This window comes from Plectropomus leopardus, chromosome 11 (genome assembly GCF_026936395.1).
Source record: "Plectropomus leopardus strain MGB_pleo_1.0 chromosome 11, ASM2693639v1, whole genome shotgun sequence".
Classification (NCBI taxonomy): domain Eukaryota; kingdom Metazoa; phylum Chordata; class Actinopteri; order Perciformes; family Serranidae; genus Plectropomus; species Plectropomus leopardus.
Window position 1 is genome coordinate 808,009 of NC_142186.1, and position 27,097 is coordinate 835,105.

Consider the following 27,097-nt stretch of genomic DNA (forward strand, 5'->3'; position numbering starts at 1 on the left):
GATACAACGAGAGGAAGAGATGGCCTGCCTTGATTTTCTGAGTGACATTGTCAAACACATCCATGCAGGCCTCCACCTTTTTCATGCTCACTGTTATTCTTACAGGAACCACCCAACAAACACAAACACACCAATACTCAATATGCTTTTCATTCAAGCAGAACCGAACGCCAGCATGTTATTGTTGCTCTCTACATTTCTCTGTCTCAGCCCAGCACTCGTACTGATATAAGCATCCCTTCATCCCGTCTTCCTCTCAGGCACTCTTCATGGTCAGCTACAGGTACAGTATGGATCCCTTTGGTTCAATATTTGCAGTGTGAAGTAACAGAGATGGTCGCTTGAAACTGTAACTGTTGGTAAAGAAATGCAGTTCATGACTAAATATATACTTAGAGGTTTCTATCAACTGTTTAATGGTAGTTGGGTTTTGATGTGTTTGAAGTTGCTAACTTTGTGTCAGATGCATGGAAAAGATGGAATTTTTTCATTCTTCTTTCTCCGTTATTATGACTACACAGACCAGGTTTTATTCACCTTTGACTGTCCTTATTTGTTTTGTTGGAATCGTAAATATTTGCTTTATCAACAGTCAATGAATGACATGCAGCTGACTGTTTAAAGAATTTTTAAAACTATGGTATTACACTTTTCAGGTTCCTTCAGTACAACATTACTGCTTGTTTTTGTTTCCCTCTGTACATTATTACTTTAAACCCTAGGTATTCACCAGCCAAACTTATTGTTTAATTACCTTTTTTTTCCTTGAAAAAAAATTTCAAATATGGATTCACAGCAATGTGTATTTTCAGGCAGTCATTTTGCCTTTTGCAGCAACCTGTCTTTATGACAGAGGAGTTTCCTCCCACACCTTAAAAGCAAATGTAGGTCAAGTCTAATGCAAAAATGTTAAAAGACACTCCTTTAAAGAAGAAAAATAATCATTATATACCACCACCCATGGTTGTGCTACTGTCAGTACTACTATTACTACTGGCACTCTTGTCTACTACTAGTAGTATGACTATTGCTGCTATTACTGATAAAGCCTGTACTGTATTTCAGCTGGTAGAAGAGCTAACACTGGCTCATATCTGACTTGCCATAACGCCAGTACATCCTTAATTATAGACTTGTCGAAATGCAGATTTTGCATTCCTCTAATTAGTATTACATATTGAAACCAGTTTTGCTAGACCAGTTGTAATTACATGGAACACACCACAGGCATTTTGTTGAGTGACATGACAGACTGCAATGACAGAGTCACAATGTTTCAGGGTTTAATACATCTGCCATTAATCTGATGATTAAAGATGGTCCTGGGGGTTAAAACATAACAACATTCCAATTAAATTCAATTCTGTTCAATTCGGTTCAAATAAAGCCCATTCTCACAAATCACAATTTGCCTCAGAGAGATCCCTCTGTCCATGAACCCTCACAGCGGCCAAAAAAAAAAACTACTTCCAGAAGTTCTTTGATGGGGAAAAAACAAAACAAAACAACAAAACCATAGGATTTTTACAAAACACTGTAACATTTCACAAATTTGGTGTAGTATTACACATTTTTGTAAAAGTTATATATACATTCATTCACACTTCCACATACATATACATGTTTCTCAAGTTACATTCTTACGTTTACACTCAGGTTGTGGTATTAGGTCAAAAGCAGCAGGATTAATTTGATAGTTATTGTATATATTTTATTGCATTGCTCAAGTTGTTGTTGTTGAGGTCTTTTGCCCATTTATCTATTGGAATGTGGGATGCATCTGTCGAGTCTACGAAAGCTAATAGATTATACAGTTTTGAGAGCAGTTTGTTTGATTATGCTATTTTATTAATGTTATCCAGTAGTTGTGGTTGTTGTTCCAGGTATGTGCTACAGACATCTATTTTTGCCTTGATTGAATATTTTAACTGGGTGTATTTTAAGTATGGTTGCTTCTAGCATGTCACACTTTTTCTCATTTACTTGAACACATTTGTACATTCAGAGGAATCATTTTCAAAACCGTTCACACACAGGCCTAAACTGAAAGTTTCTGGTCATAATGGCACAGTTTATTTGCAAAATGCTCTCAAAGCATTAAACATATGCAACAAAACAAAATATTTCCATCAATCAGCACAACTTGTGGTCAAATAGATACATTATTTCAATCAATCATCACACAATGTGCAAGAAAATACAAAATACAGCTATCAGTATGAACCAGTTCAGCACTGGTTTTTACTGGTTATGCCTGTGCCACTTGTTGATGATTTACATAGTTGTAGTATGTGCCAAAAAAGCAAGAAAGCACCTCACAGCATGAGCATTATTCTTTTCTCCAAAGATGATTTTACTGGAGATGACAATCTCTGCTGCACTCTGCACGTTTTTACACTGTTTTTGAGATGCCCTGTTAAAATACTGTAGACAAAAGACAGACATTTTCTAATAAAAAAAAAGTTTTCTTATTAGTATTTTTTAGCATCTCAGTCATTATTCATTTGTGTATGCCTTTGATCCATGCTTGGAACTAGCAATGTAGAAATGATGTATTTTATAGATGAGCAGGACTGATTGCTGATTGAAGGATTGTGCAAAGAAATTTTACAAGGATGCATTGGGAGATTTACAATTATGCAAGTCATTTATGTCAGCTGCCAACAGATGTTTTCCTCTTTTTTAACACAGTTAATTCAATAGAGCTGTGGGTTTCTTCATGAGATGAGTGTTTTGAGAAAGGGTGAGAAAAATGTATGAAACCAATGACAAAGTGTCACACATTTGTAAGAGAAGACATTTGCTGTGCTAAGAAGGTGATGATGAAGATAAAGTGGATTCCAGTTTCATTTACAGTGTCTTAGCAATCGAGAAAAACTGTAATAAGGTGCAATGGAGGTGCATCCTTTTTCTTTCCATTTATTGCCAACTAGTGCCCATTTATTTGTGGTGAAGTTGTGCTACATGGGTGTTTGAGCAGTAGATAATATGTGTAATGTGTTTTATTTTATTTTATTGACTCTCCTCCAAGCTGTCAGTCAGTTGTGGCAATACATTTTGAAGCAGTGTTAGTGTTTGATTTTGTCACTGAGTAAAAGTATGTCTTCGTGGCGTTGGGTTTGCTCTATATTAATCTGTGGGTGATGCGACGAGTTGCACGGATCCATTTGCGGTATTGTAAATGATTTGCTCGGTAGTATTGTTCGGAATTTGGTCTTTCCAGGCCTCCTTGATGTTTTAATTGTTGTAATGTGGTTAGCTTTATTCTGGGTTTTTTTTTTTTTTTTTTTGTTTTGTTTTTCCAGTCAAATGTTGTTAGTAGTGTGTCCACCGAGTTGCTGTTTGCTGTAGGTTGGGTTGGGACTATTGTGAATGAGTCATTTATTTTTGGTTATATCATCATCTTCATTGTAGAGATGTGTTCTATAATGAATAATGGTAATGTCATCTATTGATATTGTTTGTAGTAATTGGGTGAAGCTACGGTGAGACAGGTCTGACAGCTTGAGGGAGAGCTTTATTCCTAAATATGTGATGTTGCCAGTAGTGAGTAGTAAGTGGGAGAGCTATCTCCAAATATTGGCAGGATATTGCATTTATTCCACTTTTTTGTATAAACAGAGATCAGTTCTTTCACTGATAGATTTGGATTTTGAAAGAAAAAAAGTACATTGTTTGCATATAAGCTAGTTTTTTGTGTTATGTTATTGGCGTGGATGCCTGTGATATTGTTGTTTCTATGGGTTCAATAAAAAGTGCAAGTAGTGAAGGTGAGTGTCGAGCGTTGAGCGATTAAGTTGGTAGTCATAATTGCTGTTCTTGGTGAGTTGTGGAATATTCTGATCCATTGAGTAAATAACTCTCCCAAAATGTTTTTTTTTTCCACAGATTTTTGAAGAATGTCTAGTTTACTCTGTCAAATGCTTTTTCCATGTCTAGTGAAAGGATGATTGGCCAAAACTTTCGGTATAGTACTTTTTGAACCAAAAATAACCATATGAGCATGTACCGAGACTCTAGATCCGTGTAGCATTTCCACTGCAGAGCTGAGAGACAATGAAAACAGATGAAGTGGTCAAAGTCGTCATACTGAAATTCAAGGTGTGTTGATGGATTTATGTCATCATCTTATGTACTGAGTAACATTACAAGTAAATGTTCCACCTTAAAAGTTGCTAGCAGTCAGCCTAGTGAATTAAATTATTTTCTCAGTCTGCAGCTGCTGCTAGAGGTTGCAAACATCCTGTCATTTTATAGTTGTAGTTTACTAATGTATGAAAAACATGTCACAGTATGAACAGTGGTCAAAGCAGCCACAGCTCAGCTCTGAGCACAGAGTGTTAATTCTCTGCTGATCAATGGACTGTCGTGTTAGCTCCACCTATTAGTACCCCAAGTGTTCTAGGTACCTCAAGCAGAGGGGTGATGAAAATTGAGGATGATTACATACAGTTCCATGTACAACTTTTCACAGTCAACGCAGAAAATGCATACCGAACTGAACTGAGCCGACCTGCTTGGTGGAAACACAGCTATGGTTTAGAGTTGTGTTTTTTGGGGATCTATTTATCATGTTGAAAAGACTGTGTGTATTATTTGATGTCTGCCCTTAATAAAGTCTGTTTGGTTTGGGTGAATGATGTTACTGCTGCTTTTTCTGATGATTTTGATATCTGTGTTAATCAGGAAATGGGTCTGCAACATGGGCAGTGAGTCAATTTTTTTTCAGGGAATTTGTGTTAAGCAGTGAAGAAATTGGATTTGAGTTTTTAATCTCATCTGCCATTCTAGTGAATAGTTGCATAAGTGTTTGCCAAATGTGTTTATAAAATTCAGTGGGGAATTCATCCAGTCCAGGGGTGTTACTATCAGACATTTGTTTTAGTGCTGTTTCATGTTCTGTGGATGTTAAGAGAGGATCTAGAATGTTTTGTCAGTGATGGTTATGCAATGCCATCAAGGAAATGTTCTATATTTGTTGAGGGTTTTTTTTGCTTGTTGTGACTGTATAGGACACTGTGGTATTGTCTGAAGACATTATTTATAGTTTTGATGATGTTTGAGTCTTTGATTGTTGTCTTTATTGTATTTGAGTTGATTTGCCAGATTTTTCATTTTGTTCAAAATGGTTGTATCACTATCTTTGTAAAGTGAATTTTGTGTTACTGATGATATTGTTAAGATGGAATTTAGCTTCTCTAATATCTTTTAGAGTTTGCTCTGTGGGATTGGCTGCATAAGCACTGTGTGTAATTCTTCCATTTTTTTCCCTCTAAGTTGTTTTCTATCTCTTGTTCTCTCTTTTTTAATGTGTTACATAGGAGATCATTTTTCCTATGAGCACTGCTTTAGCTGATCCTTCATTAAAGTAAATCCATTTATTCTTGAAGTATGGATCAAATTTCGTATCATTCAATGGGGATGTGTTGAATTACCATGTTTGGTTTGTTATGTATCTACTGGCAATAGCTGAGGATGGAGGCATTATGTTTTCCCAGGTCCAGCCCATTCTCATTAAGGCCTTGAGGGAATTTCTTCAAATTTAGCACAAACATCCACTTTGGATGAAATAAATAGATTTTGGTGTTTAAAGATTAAAGGTCAAGGTCACAGTGACTTCATTTGTATCATTCTTGTCAACACATTATCTGAACACACAGGATTTTTTTTAAAACACGCATTCAGTGTGTCTCGCACCATTGGCCCTGAACCCTCATCAGTTTCTTTTCTGCCAGTTCAAAATGCTGAATCGACGTAGGTGACAGTGGAGCCCATCAATGAATGGAATCACTCTGATTGGCCGTTCAGAAGGGAACAGAATGAGGAAAGTAAAAAAAAGAGCTAAAGTTAAGAGAGAATAGTTGGGTTTCCATTACAGATTTGCACATTGCAGATTTTGCAGATGTCAGTAAAATACAAGGTTGACTGCGTTTTCATAAAGTGATGTTCTGCAACTCAGCAGCTTTATTTCTATTACAGCCACTGCACTAGCCGTCATTATTTTCAATCCAAGGCCATGTAGGCGTGTTATGGAGCCATAATGGAAAGGTGAGCCCCTTATACGTGGGAGTGGCCACATATGAGGGATTTCTGGGAGGTGATAGTCCACGATTTTACAGAGGAATTGTGGATTCAAAACTTCCAGATGATCCGCTCAACTTTTGAAGAGTTATGTGATGCAATAACCCCTCTTGCAGCACCTGCTGCATCATGAGGGAGCCAGTACCTACTGACAAGCACATAGACATAGCTAATTATAAACTGGCTACCTGTGCAGAGAACTGGGTAAAGCAAAAAAAGTGTTCATTACAGTTCATTGCAGTTCTGCTAAACATAGCTTTTTCAAATCACCTGAAGTACCGCCTCATGCAAGCATACAACACTTTTTTTGCAATAAATAAGAGGGGTTTTTTTTTTCGAAATTGAGATGTTTCCATTAGGCGTGTTTTTTATTCACAATTTCAATTTGTGCAATTTGAGGGTTAATTGGAGACCAGCCTGGTGAGGACAAAGCAAACTTGTCATTTAAGATAGGATGGTTTTTCTTGAGTCGTTGAGATCTTGTGTTGTTGTTAAATATACTTTGTTCTTTCAACACTGAATTAAGGACAGACCCGTCTGCTGGTATGGATGGGTATTTCCTCTCTTGCAGGAGCAGAATGTATGTGCAAGTTAGATGTCGGTTTGGAGTGTCATGAGCAACTTTTTGGCTGAGACATGGCGACGTGATGCATTGCTGCAGCGGGCTTTCGTTGCCACTAGTTCTCAGATGTCATTTTGGTGTGTCTGGGCCTTTAGGTTTGCCATTGTTGATCAGTCTGAGCCCCTTCCAGACACAAGTAAAGTCATTAGCTGAGGATTTTTGTTGGAGTTTCTCAGAGTATAGTCTTTTCGCTTCTCTAACCCCCTCACTAAACCTTAGCCTCCTGCACAGTTTTTGTCCCTGATTACAAGATCTGTCTGATACAGTGGGTTTCAATCTAATGATTCTAAATGTTGTTCAGTGTGTCTGTTTTAAAAACAGAATGTGACTTTGAAAATAATGACCATAACAGTGAATGCAAATGATGCTTTGATTATTTTTGTAACATGTATATTGGTTTAAAATGACTTTTCACCATTATTTCTCTCTCTCTCTCTCTCTCTGTCAGCTATGAACATGAAGCCTCTCACGGTGTGTTTGGCTTTTTGTGCTGCAGTCTTGGCAGGTATTACTGTGGCAGGCCAACAATATTAACACTGAGCATTAAGTCTAAACGCTTTATTTTTATTTTGCAAAATGTCTTTTCCTCTCTCCAGTATGCCATGGTTGTTCAACAGGAAAGGAGTTCATCACCACATTTCTTCCTAATTTCAAGCACAGAACTATAAAAGATCACAGCCTCCATGTGGTTCTGACAGCTCAGGACTCGGCAGCCAAAATTCACATACAGGTGAGAATTATATTTTTAAGTAAATGCAGTCCCAAAAAGTTTTAATCACTTTACACTTTTCACTCATGCAGCATGCAGATGCCAGCAGCTGGAAAAAACACAAATATAAGAATGTAAAATGAATTCTGATGATTTTCTTCCCTGATGTTTCAACTGTGCAGTACGGAAGCCCTGAGGGGCAAGTGAGGAAAAAAATTTCCTGGTGATCCATTTTCTAAGGGTAACTATATATATATATATATATATATATATATATATATATATATATATATATATATATATATATATATATATATATATATATATATATACTCTCACATGAAAAACATTTTTGAAAAAAAAAAACATTTTTTTTTTGCAAGAAATAGAAATAAATTTGTGAGAAAAGAAAAATTCTGTTGCTGTATGTTTTTTTTTTTCGAGAACTTTTTTTTAACCACTCTATTTCACATATGACACTTTTTTTTTTATCTTGGAAAATGGATCACCAGGGAAAAAAAATTCTCAATTGCCCCTCAGGGCTACTGTAGTGCAGCCTTGGGCTGAAAATCTGATTATCTTTCAGTACTATCGACTTTATGATGAAGTGGGATTGGATCATTTAAAACACATGGTATGTGCTGCAACTTAGCAGTGTTTTTCAGGGCAGTGATGTGGGGTCCAATGCAAACACCATCTTTCTTTCCACCCTTTCTTTAACTGGGAATGCTGGTATTGGCCGTGGTATAGAGAAGAACTCAAACTTTATGATAAGTAAAATTGTTAATTATTAATAGTATAATTATTACTAAGGTACAGTAAAAGCCCTGCATTGTAATTTTTACTAAAAGTAAAAAGTGAGGGGCGACCTTTAACTCAAGCTTCATTCCCACTGCACAGAACACCTGATAACACCCACTAACATCTGGCTTTTTAATGCAAGGAGAACGCGCACAATCGACATTGATTAGAACACAAAACGCGGGTAAACGCAGTAATTTCAGTTCCTCAACCATCGAGATTGCCTTCATTAATTACTGTCCATCTCCACCTAAGCAGCACTAAAACATTATTCCAAATACATCTGCACCAAGTTTGAAAGAGAGACTGAATAAGCCCACTGTTCCTGGTGCTGTCTATTGTTTACCTGTTCTCCTGCCTGTCCCTGACGTCGCACACACACACACAAACTGACAGAAAGGCAGACTTGTGTGCTGAAGCAGTGAGGTCACTGGCAGAGGCAATGAAGCCAGTCATTCATATTAAGCAGGTTTACCCATGTTTGAAAAACCTGCTTGCACATAACTTTGGTGGGAAGGGTATCAGCTCCCTCTCCTTAGTTTCTATCCAGATGAAAGACAGCCATTTTCAGCTCAATGTACTCACAATGATGTATCGCTCAGGAAGAAAGAAAATGTGAAGCTGTTTATATGAGTAGTTCTCAAGAAAGTTTCGAGCAGTATTGCTTTTAGCGAGATCTGCACTAGTACATTTAAGTGGCAACATTTTGCACTCTAAAATTGTGAGTCAATTGAAGTCCAGTTAAAGCAAAAATATATGTGTAGAGTCTGTCACACCACATAAAAATGTACTATTACCACCCAGCTAAATTTAAATGAGTAAAGAATTGGAAAGTATATAAAATTAGGTTTAAAACTGTTGAAAAACTGAGCAGTACTGTGTGTTTACTGAGGGAGCTGATATAAAGATGGAGCCACTGTGAAAGGATGGACACTTGGATGGGGGGGGTTATGTTAAGAATGGTTCCTGTACATCATCAAGCAGGCTTTTAGGCCTGCCAAAAAAACATCCTGGACATAGAAATGGTGATTAACTGTTTAGCAATAGTATAACTATTGTATAAAAACTAGTATAACACATATCAGTACTACACAGTTTTTTTTTGTGTTTTCACATTTTCAGCAAATAATTTTTAACATGTATAAGATGTTAGAAATCACTGATGTGCTTTACCTGAGCCTGACTGTGCTGTGTTGTGATATCTGGCATTACTCTTACTAGCAATAGGCTCATTTAGCATTTCCAAAAAAAGACAATGTTCAATTTGTTTTCATGTAGCTAATAAATGTTCAATAAATCTAAACATATGATCTGTGATCTACAGGTGGCTTCAGTGGGTTTCTCTCAGCGGCTGACTCTCTCTGCAGGTGAAAGCCGTTGGGTTTCTCTGCCATGTAGATCTGAGCTGCAGAGGCAGTTTGTTACTGCAAAGTCAGCGGTTCGAATCTCATCCAGTGCTGCAATCTCTGTGGTGTCCTTCAACCGACGCAAAGCAACAGGAGATGGCACAGTGATTTCCCCAGTAGAGGAGCTGGGTACTGAATACTTTGTGTACACACCCTCAGGAGGCCCCTATTGCATGGACAAACTGGTGGCTATTGTTAATGGCAATAGCCAGAATAAGATCACCATCATACCTCATGCTAATGTGAAGCTCAGGGGTTTTTCACGGTGGTATCGTGGGAGGCCAGTGACAGTTAACTTGGCACCCTATGATACCTACCTGGTGCGAAGTCATAACAGTCTGACAGGCATGCAGATTCGATCCCAGAAGCCCATAGCTGTGCTGGCAGGCCACCAGTGTCTGTCTTTGGTTCGTTTTTGTGACCATGTGTATGAACAGCTCCCCGCTGTGGCACAACTGGGCAAAGAATACATTATACCCAGGACTGGCTACTGTAAGGCCAGAAACTGGGCAGCCATAGTGGCTGTTGAAGGCAACACTGTGGTGACACTGCAAAAGGGCCTACACTCAGTAAAACAGTTGAGTTGAATATTATTTTATTATAATACACTGACATGGTCTGTCCCTCCGTCCGATATAACAATGTATCATCCCATTGTTCAACCTAAGCATTCAATCCACAGAGAAGAAGGATCAGAATTCAGTTTTGGTTTTTTGGTTTTCTTTTCAGGTTTTTCATCCTTTAATAAAATAAAATAGCTGCACGTATTCTTGTTTCCATCTTATATTGGTCATAAGTTATAAACAAGGAAAACATTTTTTATGCCACCATGAACTGATTAGATTATAGTGGCCACAGGTCAAGTGTCAAGGTTAATGTGACCTTGTCTGTCGCATTCTTGTCAGGGCAATATCTCAAGAACACCTTGAGTGAATTTCTTCAAATTTGACACAAACATTCACTACGACTCAACTTGGTTTGGTGATTGTTATGATCTCTCTCATATATATGACCAATTGTTATCACAAGATCAAAATGCCATAGTTAGGTCAACTCTCTGACAACTGAACAAACTGGATCCACTGGACATTTAATATTGTTTATTAGGTTTTATCTTGTACTGGCCAACTATATTATAAGATGCATATTAATTTGATATATTTTAACAGAAATATTTACTGTAAATGAGAATGTTTTTGCTCTGTGCAAACTTGAACTACTCTTATCTAACTAATTAACAAAATAACACCTACATCAACAGGAGACTAAGAAGACCTGGGGATGTCAACATGCAGAGGGTGTCCTTAAAACAGCCAATGGTTGTCAAGAGCAACAGGAAAGTCATGGTGCTGCTTCTGAGCAACAACAGTCCATATGACCCGTTCCTAATAACAGTGACTCCTACCAGCAGGTCTGCCACTGACTGGGCTGTGGATACAGTTGGTGGACTTCAAAATTTTGTTTCTATTCTGTCAGAGAGGGAGGGGGCAAGAAGTGTCAAATTGTGTGTGAGTGGACGCTGCCAATCACCAAAATGGAGAATCCTCCTGGCAGATAGGAGCTGGGTGTGGTCTAATGTCCCCATGGGGACACAGCAGCGTCATGTGATGGTGGAAGGTGATGCCGAAATGCTTGTCTACGCCTACGGTGGACAACACCGCCATTCATATGGCATTGCTGGAGTTTGTTCTGAAGGTAAACACACACACACACTTAGGGTTCCTATACACACACCTTTGAAAATAATGGATTATTATACAACAAGCAGTTTTGACCAAGCAATCGGATTGGTCAACAAGACATCTGGAAAGTGCTGAAATCAGCATAGCAGAACACCTTCCACCTTCCTATTACTCCGCTATTTCCATGGCAACATTGTAACTGCCACAGCTGGAGCAAAATACAGGGGGCAACAAAGCTGCTATAAATTGGATCATTGTTGTTCATTTTGATTTATTGGTGGACTTAGCTTTGATGAATAAAATTCAATTTATTATTTGTCCCAGAGGACAATTTGTGTTGTAGCAAGTGTAAAAACATAATAAAAACACATAAAGCACAAACAATATGACACAGACAACAGTTGACATTAATCTGTACACAAGGTTAGTTGCACCTGTGTACATTTAGGCTCCAGGGTAGCAGATTGTCCACCAGAATGCCATAGTTCCTATAATAATACATCTCCTAATAACTTAAATGCCTTTAACAGGTGACAGTCACAATAATGCAGCATCAGGACCAGTACCATAAAGATAGATGCTAGAATATAGCTCACAAGCACAGCACGCACTGTTACTGTCACTCAGACTGAATAGTTGGAGGTGGATGAGAAGAATGGGTTTTCAAAATATTTTCATGAACAAATTATCAAAGAAAACCAATGATTATCTGCATTTTAAAGCCATTTTGCACAGTTTATTGACTATTTCGCTTAAACAAGACAATTTCGGCGCTTGATTTAGACTTAGTTTGTATGGCCAGGGATGAGAGATGCTTCATATAAACATCATTCATCTTGGGGCAAACACTGCCATTAATTCAAGGAAATATGTTAAACTGTTGGTATAATAAAATGTAACCAGCAACTTTTTGATGGCATAAACTCTAAACTATTACAAAGATGACAAAAAACAGCATGTTTTGAACAAATACATTATAAACATTGAATAAAAGTGATATTTGAACATAAAAAGGCAAACTTAACTTCAAACTAAAAACTACTCAGTCCAGCACTAGTCATGATGGTTATGGACCTTGGCACAAGCCACAAATGACGTAAAGTACACCCTTATGTGTAAAATTGTTTAATTATCTCAGTTAAATTTTCCCACATACCAACTTAACAATGCATAATGTTTTCTCTGACTAACTGAAGAGATGGCACTTTATTTCTGGATGAAAAGGGCGAGAAAGAATTGATATGGTTTAGTGCATATGTGAAAAGTACTGCACTTAATGACAGCACACTAAAATGTATCTGTAATGGTGCCACCTGTATATGTACTGTATATGGTGTGTTTGTATTTCCTATAGGTGGTTCCTCTCCCACACCACCCCCAGATCCCTGTGAGGGGATGAAATGTCGAGTAAAGGAACATTGCGTGAACGGAGAATGCGTCCATGTTTCTACAGCAACCTGCCATGCAATAGGTGACCCCCACTACATGACATTTGATGGTCGACACTATGACTTCCAGGTAGGCTTGGGCGATCTAAGACAATATCTTTCGTTACGACATTGGTTGGCCAAGGCAATGGTCCTCACATGTCCACAAGAACAGGACGATATTCAATTTTGCAATTCTTTCAGTCTCTCTCTTTTTCTTGTTCTCTTTCTTTCTACAGTTGCACTGTTGTAGGCAAGGCAGCTTTACTTGTATAGCACATTTCATACACAGGGAAATTCAAAGTGCTTTACAAAGTAATAAAATATAAAAACATAATAAAAGATACAGATTTACAATAAAAAAAGAAAGAGGTAAAATAAGCAAGTTGAAATCAATTACTAAATTACTAAAAAAAAGTGCAGACAAGAGGTGCAAAGATAAAAAGATCATTTTAAAATGATTTAAAATCAAATTTAAAAATAAGTTAGTTAGTCAGCAGGTGGAGTAGGCAGTGTGAAAAAGGAATGTTTTTAGCTTTGCCTTAAAAGTGATCAAAGTCTGGACTTGATGAACCTCATCTGGGAGATTATTCCAGGTTTGTGCTGCATAATAACAAAATGCTGCTTCACCATGTTTAGTTCTGACTCTTGGGATGCTCAGTAGGCCGGCCGTTGATGTTCTGAGGATCCTTGAGTGTTCATATGTCACAAGCATGTCAGAGATATATTTTGCTGCTGAGCCACAGATTGATTTGTAGACTAGTAGTGAGATTTTAAAATCAATTTTCTGAGTGACAGGTAGCCAGTGTAAGGATTTTAGGACTGGAGTTATGTGGTCATATTTCCTAGTTTTTGTCAGGACTCTCGCAGCAGCATTCTGAATAAGCTGAAGTTGCCGTTTTGAAAGGCCTACGAACATACTGTTGCAGTAATATAACATACTAGAAATAAAGCCGTGGGTGAGCCTTTCAAGATCTCTCATCTCTGACTCTGGCAATGTTTTTTATATGACAGTAGGCAGATGAAGTTACTGATTTGATGTGACTGTGGAAATCAGAGTCCAGGATAACCCCAAGCTTTTTTGCTTGACTCTGAGTTATGAGAAAGAGGGATTCAAGGTGAGAGCGAACACTCTGCCTTTCTTTCTGTGGCCCAAAGACAATGATATCAGTATTATCTCCATTGAGTTGAAGAAAATTTTGATGCATCCAATCATTGATTTGCTCAATACAGTGACACAGACGTGAAAGTGATATGTATATCTGTGTGTCATCTGCATAATTGTGGTAGGCTACTTTGTTATTTTGCATAATCTGGCCTAATGGAAGCATATAGAGATTAAACAAGAGGGGTGCCAAAATGGATCCCTGTGGGACCCCACATGTCATAGTCATCTTCTCTGACTTATAGTTTCCTATTGAGACAAAGTACTTCCTGTCATGAAGATAGGACTTGAACCATTTAAGGACAGTGCCAGAGAGTCCGACCCAATTTTCTAGTCTTTGTAATAAAATTGTGTGGTCCACTGTGTCAATTGCCGGAATTGGTGTTAAGGTGGATATCATTTATTACCTTTATGAGTGCAGTCTCAGTGCTGTGATGGGACCGAAATCCTGACTGAAAGTTATCATAGCAATTGTTTAGTCTTCAAAAGCAGCTAAGTTGCTGGTGGACAACTTTTTTATTAACTTTACTAAAAAATGGTAAGTTTGAAATCGGCTGATGGTTGTTCAGTACAGTGGCATCCAGGCTGCTCTTCTTTAGAAGAGGCTTGATGACTGCAGTTTTCAAAGCATTTGGAAAAGTGCCAGATTGGAGAGACAGATTAAATATAAGAGTGAGTTGTTTCAGACTGCTCAGAACAGTTTTAAGGAAGCTAGTGGGTAAAACACCAAGGCAGCAGGCGGAGGAAATGAGACGGGAGATAATTTCTTCCAGTGATTTGTCACTGATGGCCTTAAATTGTTTCATACTTAGCAAGTTACCTTGTGAAGCCTGCAGTGATGGCTCATTATTCTTTGGCATTGAAGAGTTAATTGCAAGTCTGATGCCTTGAACCTTGCTATTAAAAAAGTCTGCAAACTCGTTACATTTGCTGGTGGAAACTAGTTCTGGAGATATTGGAACTGGAGGGTTAGTTAATCTGTCCTTTGTAGCAAAGAACACACGTGAATTGTTACTGTTTCTGTTGATGATCTCAGAGAAAAATGACTTCTCAAGGTCAAATTATAAATGCGTATGTTTTCCTTATAGATTTTAAAATTGATGTGAAGCTTTGACCTACGTCATTTTCGTTCTGCTTTCCAGCACTCCCTTTTCTGGGCGTTACAGAAGGAGTGTTTCTGCACGGTGCGTTTTGCCTTTGACTGATTAATTTCATCTTAACAGGAGCAATGGTGTTAATTACATTTGCAATTTCAGAAGTGCAGGGGTTCAAGAGATCATCAACATGGTTTGAGATTGAGTGTGTCCTCTATTGTGGGTTGGCTCTCTCATATGTTGACAAAGATCAAATGTTTAAGTATTGCAGAGAGTTGCGTGGCATTTTTCTCACAGACATGATCCACGTGTATATTAAAATCACCCATGATAACAACACAGTCAAATTCTGTGCAAATAATTGAAAGCATCTCAGTAAAATCATCAAGAAAATTTGAAGAGTATTTTGGTGGCCTGTAAATCACTGTATATAAGATACATTGAGAGAATTCCACTTCCATTTTAAATGACATATATTCAAAAGACAAAAACTCACCATATGACAGCTTCTAATAAAGAAATCTGTCCCTGAAAAGGGCACAGACACCACCTCCTTTTTTGTTCTGTCGTGCTTTAAACTCTAAAATTTTAAAATTAAAATCTAAAATTTGCTCGGGTGGATTCCATAAGACCAGCATTTCCATTTTTGTTGTCCACCCAAATGTCAGTAAAAAACATAAAATCAAGCTTATAAGAGGTTATAAAATCATTGATTGAATCAGTGATTTATTACCCAAGGATCTGATATTAAGTACAGCTAGTGTTTGTTGGAGCAGGGCCTGAGATCCTCTGCTGACAGGGAATTTGAATCAGATTTTTAGGATTGGAGGATCTTACTGTCACCCTCTTATCTATTCTTTGCCTTGAGACTGGAGCGATTGTACTCAGGATGTTTATTCTCTCCCCGAGCCTCAGATTGCTAAAGGACAGATAATGAGGAACAGTTCTGGGACAGTAGAGGCCTAGGGTGTCCTAGTGGCTGCACACAGTGATAGCAGATGACCCTGTGCTGCCTAAGGCCTTAGAAGCCAGGAGTCTGGGTGCAGGCCGAGGTGGCCGACTATGTGTGGCTGAGGAGGGAGGGGCAGGGCACCTGGGAGGCTTTTGGGGGCAGGTAAACTGGGTGGGTGTTTGTGGGTTTTGTACGGGTGATCACAGTGCCTGAGATCTGGCCATACTAGGGGTGAGTGGGATCATTTTAATCCCAGACTTTACCAAGTCCTCCATCTGGCTTGTGAACCTGAGAGGTGAGACAGGGGAGGGAAAGGATGTCAGACAATCAGAGGAGAGTGAAGATACAGGTGGGGGGATCCGGGGCTGGGGTTGGGTTGGTGATGGGGTCAGAGGCAGGGGTTGGGTGATGATGAGATCCAGGGCTGGGGTCGAGGTAGGGGTGGTGAAGGAAAATTCACAGGGAAGGCAGGTGGAGCAGTGTCATTTTTCAAGTTTTTATCCTGGGGCTGGCTCTCCCTCTGCAGGGGAGACTTTGGCTGACGGAGAGGAGGCTTGGTATGTTTTTTCTTCCTCAGACAGTGGAGGAGATTGTCTGTCAGGCACATCAGTCCACATCCATTCAGGTGGGGACCCATTCAGTTGAAGAGCTTCACCCGTTCCCAAAACAGGTTGAAGTTACCAATAAAGTTTCTTCCTTCACAGACATTAAAATGCCGAGTATTCAAAGCAGGGAGGCGACTGAACCTATTGCTCCCTCTGTCAATTGTTGTGAGAGGCCCACTGATGAATGACTGAACTTTCAGCTTGTCAAGTCTGTTAAAAAGTTAAATCCTTTCTTAAAACTTCAGATTCTCCTCTCCTGGCGTCAACAGCTCCCACATGCACGATGACCTGTTTGATTCCAGGGTGGTTTGACAGCTCTTGGGAAAGAAGTCCAGTTATGTCACTGACCTCAGCACTTGGATAGCTGCATGTGATGATCCTCTCATTGTTTACAGCACTGATAGCACCTTCACCCACAAGCAGGATTTCTCTCGCCCTCACCTCTGGCACAGATCCTTTGTCCTTGAGTGCCTTGTGCTTCTTCTTCTTTAATGCCTTAGCAAATTACACGTTTCCCCTTGTGAATCTGATCATTGTTAATTTCCTGCTTCCCATTTATAAAATTGCTCTCTGGCTTGTTCACAGTTAGTTCAGACAGTGGTTGATATTTGTTTCTTAGCTGTATGCCTGGCGGTGCTGTAATTCTCCCTGTGATACCAGCATTTGTTTTTCTGATTCTTTTCTGTTTTGGCTTAGCACCAAGTGTATGCCAGGCGGCAGTGATATCAGTCTGTTCGGGTCCCATTCTAGCAAGTTTTGGGAAAGACACTGTGTCATCCAGGTTTAAAATTTTTGAGGTAGACTTAGCTATCTTACCATTGGATGTTATTGGGAGTGTCTCATGAAGTCTTCTTTCTGCTTCAAGTGTAAAAATCCTCGTCTGTAGCACAGCGATTCCCTGTAGATATTTCCAGCATTTCTGGCTTTACAGGATTTATTTTACAGGATTCAACACATTCTTGTAACACAGGGTCTGTTCAGATTGCAGCTCCCACTGGTCCGAGCCATCCCTTGCCATGGCTCTGTATCAATACACCTAGTTTCCTCTGAAAAAAAAGTGGATAATCCCGATACAAAAATGTCAAAGATTATCCTCCAAATGATTTCATCATTGTAGGGAACCTCCTTGAATGTGTTAGAGTTTGTGACAAAAAGAAAAAAAAGGAAAAAAAATAGGAAAAATAAAAGCTAAGCAGAGAGCAAGCAAGAAGAGCGTCTGCACTGTGACTGCACTCACATATAATGCCTGTAGCATGTCACCAAGTAAGAATATTCATCAGCACTACATGATGACTTATTTAGAAAATAATCGTGTTTGCAAAAGTGGTAGAATGGAGCATGTTATTTATCTGCTGGATTAGCCATGGCCTCTTACTGAAAGAGGAGCTGCCAAAATGTTAAAAATGGACTTTGCTTCTGTTGGCCAGTAACATGAATTTGTCCTTTCAGGGTTCCTGCACATACATCCTGACCACAGTTGCAAAGATGGCAGCTGACCTTGTGCCTTTTACTGTGACAACTAAGAATGACCACCGAGGCAACCGTCGAGTTTCATATGTGAGGACTGTGACTGTCACTGTTTACAAGCAGACAGTTATCATCGGCAGAATCAAAAATAGAGTACAGGTAACTGCTTCCTCTATCTGCTTTCATCTCCTGTAACTATCAGTCAATATTACCACCAGTGTTCACATCTAAAGACAACTGTATGAAACAAACACACCAAACAAAGAGCAACCAGCAGTCCTCCCCCACATCATGTCACATTAGCCTTCATCAATCAATTTACCAATTCATGCAAATGTGAATTTTGTTTAGCCAAAAGGACCTGCATCATATCTGTTACAGAAGAGAAAGTGTGGTTTGTGAAATTTCAGATTATGAAAAGTAACAGCTCAAACACAAGGACAACAAGCATTGTTTTATTTGTTTCAGACTGTAATATATCCATTTTAGAAGAACACTGTTGCATCTGCCACACTGTGTTGTTGGCATATAAAATACTGCCAGGTAAACAACAATACTGCTTTTAAAATGTACTACTGTTCTCTAAATTGAAAAGAACTGTACCACATACTCATATATATATATATATATATATATATATATATATATAAATATATATATATTACATGGGTATTTATTAGTGCTGTTGATTGAGTCAGGTCAAACTCTTGACATCTGAGTGCAAAGTATTTAAATTCTACTGTGTAAAAATAAACAAAGTGACTGCCCTCTAAAGGTTGTAACCCGCTATTGCTACTGAATTTTACTATTGGCTGATTGGTAGCAGGAACCTGCTTACATCACTAACTAAGCCCCCCCTCTCACCAAATGACTACTTTAGGTATGTTTGGAAACCCTCACTCTGCGTGCTGGATCACACTCTGGCACAGTTTGTAAATTCCGAGCATGATTGGAATGTACTGTTTAGTTATTTACAGCACCAAATGTGTGGGTGTCAGAGTGAAATTGACTTGTTTGCCTTATTAGAAATGTGAATAAGATTTTGAACAGGAAGTCCCAGGTTTACTTTCACTCTCTGTAAGATAACACTGCTATTTAACAGCCAAAAGTTATTGGCCGGCAGGAAACATGCTAGCAGACATTGTGCCAGCTGAGCCAGTAGACAAGCAACTGGTGACACATGAATAAAGCAGCTGATGCTATTCAGCTAATGCAAGAACAGCTTCACTGCTCTGCTGGAGGCTGTGAGCTTTTCATCATTTCTTATTCTCTCACACACTTCTCTTTGCTTTTTACACACAACATTCTCACAAGCTCATCTTGTTTGTATTTACAGTTTTCACCACATATGCAGTGTTAGAGTCAGACATTGATCGTTATATTATGACCCTCAGGTGAATGGAGAGCTTCACTACTTGCCTGTCAGTCTGTTAGGTGGTAAGGTCTCTGTGGTGCAGAGTGGAGTCTATGCCCAACTCACCACTGACTTTGGCCTGAGTGTGAAATATGACTGGAACATGAGGCTGTACATCACTGTGCCATCCTCCTACTATGATCATCTTGGAGGTCTCTGTGGAAACTACAACGGAGACCCAAGCGATGACCTGCCTGTGAGAAAAGGTGAGGAAGGGGACATAAAGGGATAACAGGAGGAGAGATGTTTAGGTGCAACAAGTTGTCCGATGTGGCCAACATGTAACCGCAAATATCCAACAGAGGTAAAGATTGCACTTTCTACACAGAAGTGTTGAACTGCTGTGCAGGGCATGGAGAGAGAGGTGGAGGATGTTTTGAGCCCCTTGCTGCATGGAGAGACTCAGGGAGTCATCTCTGCAAGGATGACATGAGATAGTCAGTGGATGTTGACTGTTGACAGTCCAAGCAGAGTCCAGCTGAAAGAAGACAATCCAGATGGTAGATATATATAACTGTCAAAGGCCAAATACTCTGCGGGTATTTTAAAGTCAACAATTCTATAAATCAGAGTATGAGATATTATCAGTCACTTTGAGTTTCTGACTTATGCATGGGTAAGACCATCTCTGTGTCTGCACCTCACTCAGCATATGGTATGCTTTTAAAACCTGAAAGAAAGCGATGAGCAACGCAACAAGAAATGGCCCAAAAAATTAGCATGAAATTATTAAAAAGTTACAAGAAAATCTGAATATGAGCACAAAAGAAAGAAAGAAAGAAAGAAAGAAAGAAAGAAAGAAAGAAACAAGCAGTAAAAAAAGGAACTTAAAAATTATAACAATTCTGTAACATAATTTAAAACACATAATAGGATATCTATAATTATGTCTTTCATGACATTTTTCCTAGAATGTATTTATTTATTTATTTTTTAAGATCTAAATTGGCTAATTTCTTGCAATTTGCCGAACAAAGTTGCTCAATGCCTTTCTCACGTTTTCTTCTGGAAATCAAATCAATATCGCAAGGTTCCAGATGTTTAAATGCTTCTGAAATGAATGCAACACAAGAAAAGTGACGTTGACTCAGGTTTTAAAGGGTTAAGGGTCTAGTGTGCAGGATTTAGCACTATCCAATGGCCATCAAGGCTGATCTCATTATCTGGGACAGACTCATCAAAGCAAAGACATGCCTCCCTGAACGTTGCACCGCATCCAGTATGTAGAAAGTCCATTTTATTTTTCAGTGTTCGGACATTTGAAAGGATGATTGAGAGTAGACGAGGCTTGAAGATTTCATGGGGAGGTGAAATCTCACTGTTACACTTTGCTCACATGCTCCTTCCTCTACACAGAATTCTAACCAGACATGGTTCCCCACTACTTGTGTCTGTCTCTACCATCAGCACAGGTCCAGTGGTGACTCTATTAAAAGCAATTTAGAAAACATTTCTGTTTGTACAGATCTTCCTCACTTCTCTCGATCATTAACAATCACCGTTTTAATCTAAGACAGACATTGCATTTCAGTTGTAGCTGGATTCCCGTACTCACTTTCTCACACAAGCACGTACAAACACACAGATTTCTTGCTTTTGTAGATAGATATGTCTTTTACAGAGACTCTCAGTAGTGGCCATTTGTAAAACAAAAAGAGTGGCACAGTCTACGAGTAAGCTTTAAAAGACAAAATAAATTGCATATTTCTTCAGTAGTCCAAATGTTGTGCATTAGAATCATTAACCCTTTAAAGCCTTTTAAAACCTGAAAAAACGTCAGTTGTCTTGGGGAAAATATCAAGGAATCAATGTTTGTAATTATTATAATTATATAATTAGAATTTAATTTCAGATTTTTTTCAGGTCATTTTCTGTTTTTGTTCTCAAACTTTTCTTTTTTTTTCTTATTTCTTGCTCATTTTTGGGTCATCTATTGTCAAGTTTCTCAATGCCTTCTGTCCATATTTTTGAAAGAAAGGAAGCCAATTTTCTCAATTTTCAAAGGGTTAAAATGCTTTCAAATCAAACAGCAGTTTGTGTTTTGTCCCTCACAGGCTCCACTTTCTCTGCTGTGCTGAAGATGATCCAGAAGTGGAAGACGGATACATCTGATCTCTTCTGTCATGATAACTGTGCTGGTCGCTGTCCCACATGTTCACTGAACCTGCAGAAACATTACAGAAGTTTTAAACTCTGTGGCATTCTGACAAAACCAAATGGGCCATTTTCAGCCTGCCACAAAAAGGTGGGCCCCTCCATGTACCTGGACAACTGTGTCTATGATGTCTGTGTCAACAAAGGTAAGCCAATATTTGAACGTACACCAAAAATATTCACTGATCACATTAAATGTATCAAAACAGTATATCAAACACATGACTCACACACTCATGTCTGTGTAAAACTTGTAAGAAAGAGCTTAGAAGCCCACATGATTCTACTTTAAGCTCATACAGCACATCTTCAAAAAACATGAATGAAGAAACTCTAACAAGAAACCAGCAAACCCTCTGCACAGAGTCATTTACACTTCACACCTCAACAAGTAACTGGAGAAATGTTAAAGTGATCTAAGCCATGCGGTGAGCAGCTGTGTGTAGCTGCACTGACACAGTCACTGCATTCCTGTTACAAACACAGAAGCACTGCTGCAACACCTATCTGTGATGCCTCAGGATGTCAGGATGTATGTTGTAATGAGTTTCTGTAAATCTGAATGTGTGTGTTTGTCTGTCCAGGTGCCAGACAGATTCTCTGTGAAAACCTAAAGAGTTACAATGATGCCTGTCAGTCAGAAGGAGTGAAAGTCGACCCTCGGTGGAGAATGGTTACCAAATGCTGTAAGTCACTAAGCAAAATATTATTCCTGTAAATGCTGTCATAACTGCTAGAGCTGAAACATATGGTAAACCATAATTTAGTTTGACAGTAGATTAAAGACTCTCTCATGGTATTTGTGTAAAATATGTGAATTTGGATTACTTTGCTGTTTCTGATCGTTTGCTCTTTCAGTTTTTGGTGTTTTCAGTTTGACTGACTGGTGGGGATTCCCAGACATTTTATCCCTGTGGGGCCATTTGCACCTTGAGTAGTTGAGGTCACATGTGTCATGTAAACATAGTTGGTTTAGAGTACTGGATTTCAATGATAGAAACAATAAGCTCAAAACATAATTTCAATGATCTCAACTCTCCCTCCCCAGTCCCTTCCTGTCCAGCAGGCAGCCATTATGAGGCGTGTGGTTCCCCTTGCCCTGCCTCCTGCATGTCCCTGCAAAGTGGGAAGCTGTGTAAAGGCTCCTGTGTGGAGGGATGCCAGTGTAATAAAGGACTGGTGCTTAGTGGAGACAGGTAACATAACTATGATGCTAATACTTACATGTGTATGAGAATACTGAACTGTTTCTAATGCAATATAAGCATGATGAAAAACCAAATAACAGTAGTCGTCAAATACCGCCACTTTTGCAGTAATTTCGATGTAAGGCGGAGAGGGGTGGTGGAGGGGAAGGGTTGGAGATGGATCAAACAAACCCCAGACTTTTATGCCGGAGTCCAGTGTTCACTTCTCGTCTGAATGTGATGTTTTTTTCCAACACCTTACCTCTTGTGCCCACACTTGATCAGCCATGCCAGCATGTGCGTATGTTGACATCCCAGCATTGGTTGCCATGTGCTTTTGTTGGCTAAACATAAACACATGCAGAGTCATCCCACCATGTGCATTGCTGCAAATGTTGACATCATGGTCACGGAATCCCGGAGTGTAAACAGCCTTTGCAGAAGGACACCCAGAGCGTACGTGTAGACCCAGAAATCCACTTACAAAGCAGCAATATGTGACGATTAGGGATGAGAATGTGTTGCATCATTACACACTGAATAAACCAAACGGACTTTCACAAGAGAAACTGTCTTATTGTTGATGTAACCCAACATGAGTTTTAGTGCTTTGTAAAAAAGCCAGCTGGCTGCAATTGTAGCTGTGGCTGCTTCTAAAGTCATTGTTGTGGTTGTGGCTGTGGCCGCGGCTGTGGCTACTCTTTATGATATCAAAGGAAGCCAAGAAAGTGATGTAGCACCAGAGACTCCTGCCAGGATTTCAAGTGCAGAGCTAAAATGAGATGTACATTAAAAAAAGGTTATCATTACAGTTTTAATGTTGCTCAAAACTTGCCAGAAGTCAACAATAGAAATCACTGAAAAATATGTCTGGATTACTTGTGGGCAACAGCCTTGGGTTGGCGGTGGGGGGGCAGGGGGCATCTGTGTGGACTTTGCATGTTCTGGCCGTGTCAGCGTGAGTTTTCTCCAGGTTCTCTGGCTTTCTTCCACAGTCCAAAGACATACAGGTTTTAATTGGTGACTCTGAATTGTGTGTCTGTGGGAATGTGAGTGTGAATAGTTGTCTGTCCCTATGTGTCAGCCCTACGATAGTCTGGTGACCTGTCCAGAGTAAACCCCACCTTTCAGCCAAATGTCAGCTGGGATAGTCTACAGCCCCCCACGAACCTTACAGCTAATGAGTAAATCAATAAATGAATGAATGAACAACAGAAGTCTGCTTATTGAGCCTATAGCATTAACTAATTAGCTGACTACACTACTTTACAGTCTTGACTCTGTGTTTCATGCGCATGATGTACTGTTCATTATATGATTTTGTGTGTGTGTTTCAGATGTGTTCCTAAATCTCACTGTGGGTGTCAGCATAAGGGCATATATTATCCAGCAGCCAGTACTTTCTGGGGTGATAACACCTGCACAACCAGGTGTGAATGCTACTATGGGAAAGCCAAGGTTGGTGTGAGTGTGTGTGCTGTCACCTTTGTGCTCGTGTGCACAATAACCGCAACAATTATTGTGTGCTTTCTTGTTTTCATCTCTTTGCTGTGATCTAAAATTCTGTTCTCCTCTGTTTTCTCCTCCTGTTGTAGTGCAAACAGTTTAGCTGTAAGAAGAATGAGCACTGTGCCTTAAAGGGAGGTGTGAGGAACTGCTACCCAGCATCCTATGCAACATGCCAGGGCACAGGAGACCCCCATTACCGAAGCTTTGACAAAAAGCACTTTGATTTCCAGGGCACTTGTACCTATATTCTGTCCCAGTATAAAAAGGTCTCTGGAAATAACCTGGAACCGTTCCAAGTACTGGTCCAAAACGAGAACAGAGGAAGTAACAAGGCTGTGTCTTACACCAAGTCCATCTCTCTTACTGTATTTGGTACCACCATCAGCATGAGTCGTTGCAGATCGGGGAATATACTGGTAAGATTAGTCAGTCTACAGCCCCCTTTACCTCTATACCTCCTAACCAAAGTTCTATGAGTCACTCTGTGGTGTAGTTACGGTAGACCATCACTGTGGGGTACTTTTTATTGTCTGTCAATCGCATTTACATTGAAACATTTAGTTCAATTTATGTAGTAGAGTGTGTGTGTGTGTGTGTGTGTGTGTGTGTGTGTGTGTGTGTTGATATGACTTTTGAAATGTATTGACGATTTTGGAGCCAGCAGTTGATGAGCACTGTGGAGCGGTGATGTGGTGCCTGCGTTAGACTGCGTGCATGGGTGAATATAAAAATTTTGTTTTTTCATGTATACACATTAAAAAACAAAATGTTTATATTTATACACCCATGCACACAGCACAGACACAGAGCTTCACAGTTCAGCATCATAAAAGTCTTAAGATTCTACTGTCCAACTTAAGGATGGATCTGTTAAACTTCTGTGCCTGTAAAGTGCATTTGCAAATAACATCACGTTATTGAGAGGGTTATTTATCAAATCACAATTTTAACTTACAATGTCTTCTGGGTAGAAAACCACTGTTTCATGTACATATAACCAAACAGCACTGAACAAACTCTGCCTTCATTGATTAGTTTTAAGCCACCTAAAAATATCAATATCAGTTTAAGTAAATGCTATACAATATTTCACTGCTTTACATTGCCATAAGACATCCCTTTCCAATGGGGATTTGAAGCTGTTATATCAAAAACATTTTACTGATTTTACTGCACTGAATGGCAGAGCTGCTGCTCTACTGTTGCATCCATCAGCTGTTGTGGGAGTTTAAGCAGAGCACATATTCAAATGTATGGGTACAGTGTAGTTAAATGGGTTATTTTGGGGAGTTTTTCCTTATCCGCTGTGAGGGTCTAAGGACAGAGGGATGTCATATGCTGTAAAGCCCCCTGACACTAATTCTGATTTGTAATAATGGGCTCCATAAATAAAATTGACTTGAGTTGAATGGTCTTAAACTGATTTTTTTTTTTTTTTTTTTTAGGTGGCAAAAATATGTTACAGTTATCTGGTCTGTACCAGTTGGAAGTTTGAAATATATCTAATAAACCCTCTGAGAGGAGTTAAAAACGTTTGCATAAAATACATGAAAAATGCTCAACTTTCAAAATGCCCACAGTGGGCAGAGATAATCAAACCCTGTGGGAAATATGTCCAAAAATGATGAGAAGTATTTGCATATGAAATTCAGTGAATATCAGAGATACTTTGTCCCCACTGAGGCCTTCCAAACATTTGAGAGTGTTATGGAGCCCTGTGTTCATGCAGTGTTCACAGGTTTTAATTTGTGCACCAAGTTTCCTGAGTTTTCAAGTACACCACAAGCATCAAAAATACATTCAAAGGCTAAAAAAATACTGGAAGCACTATAGAGCTGACATGCCAACCCAAGTACCACCAAATCAAAATAATAACTGGTTTCACAAATATTTGTGGCTTTTTGTGCATCCAGAAGTCCACAAACATATCATAAACATTTTACATGCTTTTGAAGATGAGCGCAATGATCCATTCATATTTTGTGATCGCCAAAGGAACTCTATGCCAACCCCTGGTGTGTGTTTGCATTGCAGCCTTAAGGGCAAGAGCAGCCCAGTCACTGCAGAAATTTGCAATTTTCACCAGTACTTTTAAGTGTGCCAGTATTTGTTTCATTTCATTTGCATCCAAAGGCCCTCAAAAATTCAACTTTGCTGCAAAATAAAATCTCTACATAAATATATTTATGTACCTGACACCTTCATGCTTGTGACCTAAATATAGTTGACTTATCAGGACTGTCATGGAATAACTAAAAATGAAGTTATAGGGGTAAGGTGTAAGATCTGTGCATTTTGCTTGCGCTGCTACACACTGATTCTGTACAGGCCACTTCTAATTATGTGTGCATGCCCTCCCAGGTCAACAGTCGATCAGTGAACCTGCCTTTCTCGATGGAAGATGGCAAGCTTTCCGTGTTCCGGAAGGGCTACTTTGGCATTGTGACAACGAATTTTGGTTTGACGCTCAGGTTCAACTGGAACAGCCACGTCAGCTTGACTTTGCCCAGTTCATACTCTGCTGCTACTGGTGGTAAGTTGGGTGTGTCTTACTGGGGGTTGTTTAATTTACTTCACAATATTTAAGCAACAAACATATGACGGCAGGACTGTGATTATGAAGAAAACAAACTCGCACAGCAAGTCATACAGTTCAGCAGGAAATATGGTTTATGTCTTCAGTTTAGACAGGGCCTGTATCTCAGAGTTTTACCTTGCTGTGTGGTGTCGATGACCATGGTAACTGGGATGAGTCACCATGGTAACTGGTCTAATGAAATTCATTTTCCTTAGGTCAGAACCATAATAACACACAATACATT

At 39.2% G+C, this 27,097-nt stretch overlaps 1 protein-coding gene across 1 annotated transcript in view; it reads left to right on the top strand.

Annotated features, from left to right (window-relative positions):
• Positions 1–207: 207 nt before the first annotated feature.
• Positions 208–27,097, top strand: part of LOC121945791 (IgGFc-binding protein-like) — a 69,697-nt gene continuing 42,807 nt past the window's right edge. Inside the window, exons 1-14 of the mRNA XM_042490126.2 lie at positions 208–283; positions 7,152–7,208; positions 7,300–7,433; positions 9,538–10,196; positions 10,881–11,314; positions 12,656–12,819; positions 17,994–18,170; positions 19,406–19,631; positions 21,480–21,725; positions 22,164–22,265; positions 22,628–22,775; positions 24,104–24,224; positions 24,362–24,691; positions 26,637–26,808. Coding sequence (XP_042346060.2) covers positions 7,154–7,208; positions 7,300–7,433; positions 9,538–10,196; positions 10,881–11,314; positions 12,656–12,819; positions 17,994–18,170; positions 19,406–19,631; positions 21,480–21,725; positions 22,164–22,265; positions 22,628–22,775; positions 24,104–24,224; positions 24,362–24,691; positions 26,637–26,808 — 2,968 coding nt within the window. The 5' untranslated portion in view covers positions 208–283; positions 7,152–7,153. The remainder of the gene's footprint in view (positions 284–7,151; positions 7,209–7,299; positions 7,434–9,537; positions 10,197–10,880; positions 11,315–12,655; positions 12,820–17,993; positions 18,171–19,405; positions 19,632–21,479; positions 21,726–22,163; positions 22,266–22,627; positions 22,776–24,103; positions 24,225–24,361; positions 24,692–26,636; positions 26,809–27,097) is intronic.